Genomic DNA, 8489 nt, shown 5'->3' with positions numbered 1-8489 from the left:
CTCTTTTCCACCATTCTTTCCTAACTAACCAGAATGAACTGGGAGGAAGAACTGACAGGAGTGTTCACCATTATCTTCCAGGCCTCTGTGAAGAAAAGGTTAGTTTGATAGACAAAGGCATTTTTTCAGTTCATGAAAACCTCTGGATAGAAGTAACTGTACATGTGTATATTGTAGCTTATGCAGAAATTGTGTCTTTAGCATTAAGTTCTTTTTTATCTACAGGTTCAACAAGTTGTGACCCATTAATAGAAGTAACTGGTGTGGGAGTATGGGAGACACCAGTCTTGTGACAGAAGCTGACTTAATTGAAGTTTTAAAACCTCTCCAGTCAAGAAAACTTATAGCAGGGTGGAACCCCAAGGGATCAGGTGGGTTCTGCTTTATAACTGAATTTTTTTCTGGAATGTACCTTGCTTATTTTATCATGGGTGTCTTTTTCATTAAATTTGGGTATCTTGGTGTCTATAGCTTTCAAAATATACTTTATTTTCACCCACCTGTAGACTTTTCTACCTACTGCCTTTCCTTTCCTTGTTTGGTTATTTGTATGGTTACTGTTTCTTCTCACAGCTTGCTTAATCTCAGCACTCCACCTATCTTATTTGTTTGTTACTGATTCTTCTTTGCAGAAGGAGTTTCTACCTCACTACTACCGCAGCCACCTCCAGAGAGTACCCATGCTGGTACTGGATGATATTCCAGGCCCATTGAACTCTGAATGGGTTCATGAATTCACCATACCATGGGAAAATACACCACCAGAACTGCGCAGATCCTTGAAGAATGAGGTGCCACCAACTCCTTCATTAAGGAGACGATTGGTGCAAATAGTGGTTGAAGCCGCCACTAAAAAATCAATCACAATAAGTAAGAGACAAATGTCGGTCATTAGCAAAAAATAACTGACGAGTTCCCGAAATCCTTTTTAGACACTTTCTGTGGTGAAATAGTTGGTACAGGGCACGATTCTCTCCTTAAAGCAACTCATATGTAGGTATGAGAATATAAGTAGACGTGGCCAGTACTCAACACAGGAAAAAAAAGAAGTCCCAAAAGATTCCAAAAGGGATAGCTATGGTTGCCTAAATCCTACACCGATGTTACCTGAAGAAGAAACGGAAGAAAATTTATAAGAAATCAGACAGGAGTTAGCACGTAAAGTTCAGCTGCCACCAACATCTGAACTCGAGTCATTACTTAACAGGACATATTATGCCCAGAGGAGGGATATTAATGATAAGTTGCCACTGCATGAATTACAAGTTAAGTGGCCTTTTCTGTTTAAAGAAGTTGGCATGGAAGTGCACTTCAGAAATTTATTAGGGATGCCAATGAAGGAAACCCTGCAAAAAATGATTAGCCTTAAGAGGGCCTAAATTTCTTAAATTCTTTGAAGAAAAATATATATCCAATAAGAAACAATGCAGATGCACTTGCTGAATTAAACACTGTGCGCAGTGTAGTTGATAATGATCGACCCGATTTTAGCAACAGTCCTATACGTACTCTGTCATATTTTAGGAGAGGATCCAAACTACCTCTTCAAAAATGTGACAGTGGTTGGAGAAGTCAGTAGCTTGGTGTTACCAGCAACACCGTGCCTCATAGCAATTGGTAAGTTGTATTTCTGGAAGAATGAGAAGTTTTAAAGTTGTTTTGTAAATAATGTGATAACTTTTTCATTAACAATTGTAGATCCTAGGCCTGGTTGAATTTTGCAATTTTTTTGTTTTTTTTTCATCTAAATCATTAAATCATATAATTATTAAAAAGCATTTATAAGTAGGATTGTATGTGACTCTAAATCAGATCATTCCTATACTCTTAATACATTATAGTATGATTTCTTATCACTGCATGCTTATGCTCTGAATCTCTCAATTTCAAACCACCTTTATACTTGATTTTATTTCAAACTATATATTTCTTTGTTGTTTGTGATGCTCCATATGATCCTCTTTCTAATTCCACATCTCGACTTTTCATGCTGCTGTTCCTAATATTCTATTTTCAGAACTGTCTTTATTTGCACACTATTACTACCTTTAAACTTCCCTGTTCCTATTTCCATTCTATATAACTCAAAATCTTTGCCATTCTTAGTATTTATGTACTATTGTTTGGGTGCAATGATTAGTACTTGGAATTCTGCAACTTCCTCAGGGACCATTATTTGTTAATCTGCATTCTAATACATGATGTATCCATACACTGTCTTGTGTGGTAAAATCCATAATTTTTGTATGTAATAACAGTTAACTCTTCCTACCAGTTATTAGTGTTTGGCTTTCTAATTGTCACCCACTGTCAAATTAATTTTTTTCCGGGCAGTTTCTGCAATAAACAATGTTTCACTTTAATAAATATAGATTGGCATTTGCATCTTTTTTCATCCAATTCTAGCTTTCTATTCCCACCACACATGCTACAACAGAATTCTATTGTCACAGTATTTCACAAAGGCTTAATTTTCAGGAACATCAGTGCTCCAGGCTACCCGCTTCATGGTGGCAGTTGATGGAAGAGTCATCAACTCAGACATAACTTCACTTGTTGCTGCGATGGCCATGGTTTTCGCTTCATTCTATTTATTTGGTATTCACTACCCACCAGAAGCTTCAGTCACACTGGAATTTATTCAGAGGTAAGCTGTTGTAATAAGTTACTTGAGTTTTTTTTTTATTTAAGCATATTAGGCAAGTAATTTATATTTAAATGGCCATGTACTGTATTTTGTAATATGTGGTGCTCATCAGTTGTTTTACAGTATTTTTAGCATATTGTTCATATATCTTGTCATTTTTACAGGTGTTTCTACAAGATAAATCCTGAAAAGGGGACAAAAAACACAAGAACAAAAAAGAAAGTGGCACCCGAGGATTTTGAAAATCATCTCCGAATTCTCCACGTTTGAATATTTGGACTGAGTGAAAAAGCTTTCACTCACTTCTGTACATATAATTAATGGAAAATTTTGTACTAAAAAATCATGAAGAATTTGTTTTTCAGGAATAAAGGTTTTTGACAGTTAATCTTCTCATTATTTTCTCCGGTTGCATATATAACCTGCGTGAGGAATTTTGTTATTAAATTATAAGTTTAAATTTGCAAACAAAAAAGCAAAGAAATATTAGAAAAATCGTGTATAAAATCCCAAAAAGTTCCTGTATACTTGGTTGTCAAGTAAATTTACATAATATCTATTTTGACATTGTATGAGCTGTAATATTAATTTTACAAAAAAAAAAATTATTAGGAAAAACATGTATATAACTATAAAATTTACAAATATCTTATAAAATGTGGCCCCCCAGAGTTTTGCAGTGTTATATATATGTATTTTCACCCTGTATTTGAGAAAATCACATTAAAAAATTATACGGTATATTACAGGTTAAGTTAACGGTAAACCGTAAATTTTACGGTTAAAATTTTTTACGGGACTTTCTCAAATACGGGAGAAAATACGGTACATAAAAAATTACGGGCCCCGTTTTTTAAACGGTAAATGTTTGGCAACATTACTGCCAGGATTTTTACCGTTTTTTCAACGGAAAATTTTTAACAGTGTATAACTCATCGTTAAAGTCATTCTGAAAAAATCCATTAATATTATTAACCTCAAACTTTCTTTTTATTCTTCACGATTGCTGAAATTACCGTTCACTAGTTTCGTATTTAAAGGATTAAGACCTAACTGCTTCGATAATTGGAGAATAATGGTGCAAATATGCAATATTCTGCAATCAAAATGCAATGTATATTCGTCATTGGCGGGCCAATAATCTGCATTTTATCCATTTCGAAAGTAAGATCAATTTATCTGCCAAACAAATCCTTGGGATATGGCATTTCTTTTAACGAATCTTGGTGTGATTGAAACAAGAACATTGAAATACATTCCAAGTTCTCAAGAATTGTGATCAGGAAGTCAACATGTTGCATTTTATCCAGTCTGAGGGACACGTTCCTTGCCAAAGATAAAAACCCTACGGCTGCAGTCTTGTTATTTTGACGAAGTAAGCCTATATTGAAATATTCTTAGTGCAACAAAAGAAGAATACAGTGCATATTTCTATGAAATAGACATTAGTAGCGCATTTATTTGAATCGCATCAACTTTTAAAGGTGAAATCGTTCTGGCCTCTAAAAAAAATTCCAAAAACTACAGACTTGGAATTTTGATTAATTATGCCGGGCTTGCAACACTGCATTAATGCAATAAAATTGCAATATATTAAGATTTCGATCACAATTTCTGCACAACAAAAGCAAATGCTGGTTCGTTCCCCAAAATACCCTAAGTTTCTTGCAGTTGTGTAAGTTATGAGTTAGCTTACAACCTTCCCGTATAGCATGCAAATTTCAATACATTGTCATCTCGAATGCATATTTGTCATTAGAGTCGCCGTAGACTGCCTTTTATTCAGTTCGAAGTTACAAAAGATAATTTTGAACTCCCAAAATCCAATATACTAAACTTTACGCAATTTTAAGTGAAAGTTTTTTATTCCTTTAAAAAAGCACAAGAATTTGTGTTTTCTTCCAATATTTTCTTTAAAATGAACTATGCATGCAGTAAATCTGGTTAGCCCCCTGAAAAAATCCTGGACTTATCAAAGCTTTCTAGACAATTTTTTCTTGCTTTTCAACATTTTATTGCAAACAAATAGCAAAATATTGTAACTTTGATAGATTAGTTATTAGAATTCTAATAAGCCTAATTTCATCGTGTTAGAATGAAAGACTATTGTGTTCCCTTTGCTGTTCCTGAGGCTATATATAACCTTGCTAATTTGATGAATTTTATGTTCTTTGCAACATAACCATATTGCCGCTGTTATTACCATATTGCACCACTGCATCTCAGTCTGGGACATTACAGTTAGTGTGGTTATTTCTTGTCTTTCATAAATGGCATTCTCTGCAAAAGTAATGATTGAATCAACTGCTTGCATGGCTTTCATTCGTAGTTTAATGATTTGGATCTAAATATAGTATTTTCTTCATAGTCTTGCTTAAGTTTCATATACATGAAACGAAACTGTAATGGTTGTGTAATTATAGGGAGTTATGATGTGTTCAAAGGCTAGATTACGCTTCAGTTTGAGTACAGTTTCAGTTTCCTAGCAAAAAAAACTAAGATAATTGTGAATTTTCCAATTAGTATGTTATAATCCATTAACGAAACCGTACTTTACTTAAGTCTTCAATTCTACGTATACTCTAAGGCGCCCACGTGGTTACTAAGCGGTCCTTTCTCCACAGAACAATTTGAAGGATTTTTTCTTATAAGCAGGTCGTTATCGCCATCTGTTGGCCACCTAAGATTATTCTTATTCATAGCTTTTTCTCATAATTTGAAATGAAGAGTCTATTGGGATATTTAAATTCATCTTCTATTGGATATGAGTATTTCATGTAAATAAAAAATAACTCAAAATTCGACGTAAGGAAGACTATATAATTCAGCTTGCCTGCAGTCCTCCCCCATAGTGAAAATGCTACAGCAGCCCGTCATAGACGATATGATGAAGATTCAGTCATACCAACAAAATGAAATACAAAATCGTATTTTGGACAGGAAAACTGCATTGCTGAGCATAAAATGATCGAATCAAAAGTTATTTACTTAAAGTAGGGTTTCTGATCTTCCTACAGACTGCGTGAAATAACAACTATCTTTAATTCATCTGCTTTGAAAGCTATAGAGATTGAGAGTTTTGACAATCCGGGCATACCAACATAAAGAAATGTAACATATCGTATTTTGGATTGGAATGCTGTAGTTCTTCTGAGCGTAAAACAATGTTATTGAAGTTTATTTATAACATATTCAGGTTTCTGACCTAACTGCCATTTAATTGAAATAATAGGCTATCTTTAATTCATCAAGTTTAAAAGCCGTATGGATTGGCAGTTCCGAGGTAAAACTCTCAGTCAAATATCTACGGGAAATAATCTCAATGTGTGTTTGCTTTTTTTTTTTTTTTTCTTTTTGTACGAAAATGAATATAATCACGACGTGTTTCAGTTTACTTACATAATTTCCATCAAGAATGACGAACCATATTGTTACAATGTAGAATGTTTTCTTTATATTCATCGAAAATGATGAGGAAAAATTAAGTTAATTCCTCAGCTTATGTGATGAAAATGTGTAGTATACAGATGTTACGTCAGTTATTTTCGATGATATTTTCAGTTCCATAAAGAGGTCATTCTTTTCCGTAGACTCTCAAAGATTCCTCCGTTTTTATTTATTTATATTTTTATTTATTTATTTATTTTATTTTGTATTTTTTTTGTTTTTTTTTTGCCATGATCTACTGGTGTCTGGATTGGTATACTGATATAGATTTACTTATGTATATAGACTATGAAGTAGGTATAAATTATGTGTAGTGGTTAATATAATTTAAAAATTGTGTTTGTGTGTGTCTGTCTGTGTGTATATATGTATGTATAAATAATCTACTGGTCATTTTCAATAAATTTATATTGAGACAGCAACTTCTCTATTTTTCATCCGTTTTTTTTTTATATATATTTACCACTACAAATGTTTTATACCTAGTTCATAATATATACACATAAATAACACAAATAAACATAAAAGCCCGTAAGGATGTCAACAATGGGTTCTCAAGTCGTATGTATGTGAACTAGCCTGATAAAAGTTACATTAGCTAAAAAAGTTACATCCTTCTCTTTAAATAAAATTCACTTCACCCTATCGTTAGTGAGCTGGAATCTGTTCACCGGACGTGGGGTATGTTTCTTTGTTACTTTTTTCGGAATTAAGGCTAATTATATACAACTTAATGCCAAAGAGTGTGTGTGTGTGTGTGTGTGTGTGTGTGTGTGTGTGTGTACAGTTTTGATGTGAAAAAATTTCTTTTATTGAGACGAATATGTCGTCGTTGTGCCGCCCATAAATCTTGCTTTTTTGATGTTCTCTAAAGGTCCTTACTTCCAGTGCTTTCTCCGACGGTGGCCATGTACATATTTGCAAAAAGGACCCATAGCGGGGATCACAGGGCGCCTCCGTCTACTTGCCAAAAATAATTCCCCCGATGAGAGAGGAAAGAGCCTCCGTAATACTGGCCTTCAGCGTATCTCGGAGGACATCTTCGGAAATGGACAACGGATTCTTGTCGGACCTGGAAATGTATACATGGCCACCGTCGAAGAAAGGACCTTCAGATAATATCAAAACCCAAGATTTATGGTAGGTACATCGGCTGCATGTCCGTTGCAATAAAAAAACTAGACGATGCCAGAAAATACAAGATGCTCTGAAAAGAAATTCGGTGTTCAACTTCACCACAGAGAACAGACAGCAAAAGACTTCATCGTTCCTTGACGTCCTGGTAAAACAACAAGCAGGACGCTTAAACGACAGTGAACACAAAAGCAACGAACACTGGCCGTTCCTTAAACACAGAGTAGAATGCCCTGCCGCATATAAAAAGTCTGTCGTGAGTGCCTTTGTCAACAAAGCCTTCACGCACAGCTCATCGTGGAGAGACATACATAATGAAATTCACCCAATTCACCAATTGCTGACAGACAACGGCTATGCAGATCAAAATGATTGACACTGCAATATAAAAGAAAGAACTGGATTCATTTTACCAATTCAACACGACGACAAAAAACGAGTCATTTTATTTACCATAGTGTACATTATGGGTCTGCGTACAGGGAGGATTGCTGCACACTACGTGGCATTGTAAACAGACGTATCCCTAAAAGCCCCTTACAACAAAATAAGCCTCAGAATTTATAGTTAGCCTACCCTTGTAGCAGCCCTAATAAGGAAGACCAGCACTCATTAATTTGCCCAGAAGATGTGTAAATCTCACAGGCAACTACATCGGGCACACTACAACGACCCTTCGGAGACGTCTGCTGGCTCTTAGATACCAAGGGGCCATTCATCAACATTATGTAGATCATCACGACTGGAAACCATCTCTACAAGAGCTGATAGAAGGCATCCAGGTCGTTCACGAGGAGGATAACTATGGTCCCCTCTTAATCGCCGAAGCGGTAAGCATCCCTATCCAGAAACCGACCCTGAATATTCAACAAGAGCCGGACCATCTTTTCCTCTCCAGCAGAAGCAGGAAGGAAGGTGCGAGCCAAACCACCGGGCAAGTCGCGCCCCTTAGAGGACACGAGAGTGCACAACGAAGGCCAAGTCGCTAAAGCCCCTCCCAACATGAACCTTCAGTCGTTAATCAGCGTAGACAATTGGGACGCACACCTACACTCAAATTTAATATTATACACACTTATGTATGAACAGACATTTGTTTAGTTGTACTTTTACATACAATATAAAAGATTATTTATTTTTGCCATTCGGTATTTAATTTTGTATTTCTGTATTTACAACGAACATGTAACATTATCTTAAATTTTAAACGCATATCTAAGGAAACACTAGCACGTGGTATTATATTTTGAATATTTATTTA

The 8489-nt window shown here is 35.2% G+C and overlaps 1 protein-coding gene across 1 annotated transcript; it reads left to right on the top strand.

The window, feature by feature from the left end:
- The first annotated feature begins 271 nt into the window (after positions 1-271).
- Positions 272-2917, top strand: LOC135218046 (uncharacterized). Its single transcript, XM_064254191.1, has 3 exons — positions 272-371; positions 2479-2647; positions 2812-2917. Exons 1-3 carry the CDS (start codon positions 272-274, stop codon positions 2915-2917), a joined length of 375 nt encoding a protein of 124 aa, XP_064110261.1.
- The last annotated feature ends 5572 nt before the right edge of the window (positions 2918-8489 follow it).

Source organism: Macrobrachium nipponense, chromosome 9 (assembly GCF_015104395.2).
Source record: "Macrobrachium nipponense isolate FS-2020 chromosome 9, ASM1510439v2, whole genome shotgun sequence".
In the NCBI taxonomy this organism is placed as follows: domain Eukaryota; kingdom Metazoa; phylum Arthropoda; class Malacostraca; order Decapoda; family Palaemonidae; genus Macrobrachium; species Macrobrachium nipponense.
Note: the sequence above shows the minus strand (reverse complement) of the source record. Positions and strands in the feature narration are given on the sequence as shown.

Coding starts and splice junctions, on each gene's coding strand:
- LOC135218046 (XM_064254191.1), top strand. CDS start 272: ATGGGAGACACCAGTCTTGTGACAGAAGCTGACTTAATTGAAGTTTTA. Junction 372..2,478: donor GTGGAACCCCAAGGGATCAG/GTGGGTTCTGCT, acceptor CTTAATTTTCAG/GAACATCAGTGCTCCAGGCT. Junction 2,648..2,811: donor ACACTGGAATTTATTCAGAG/GTAAGCTGTTGT, acceptor TCATTTTTACAG/GTGTTTCTACAAGATAAATC.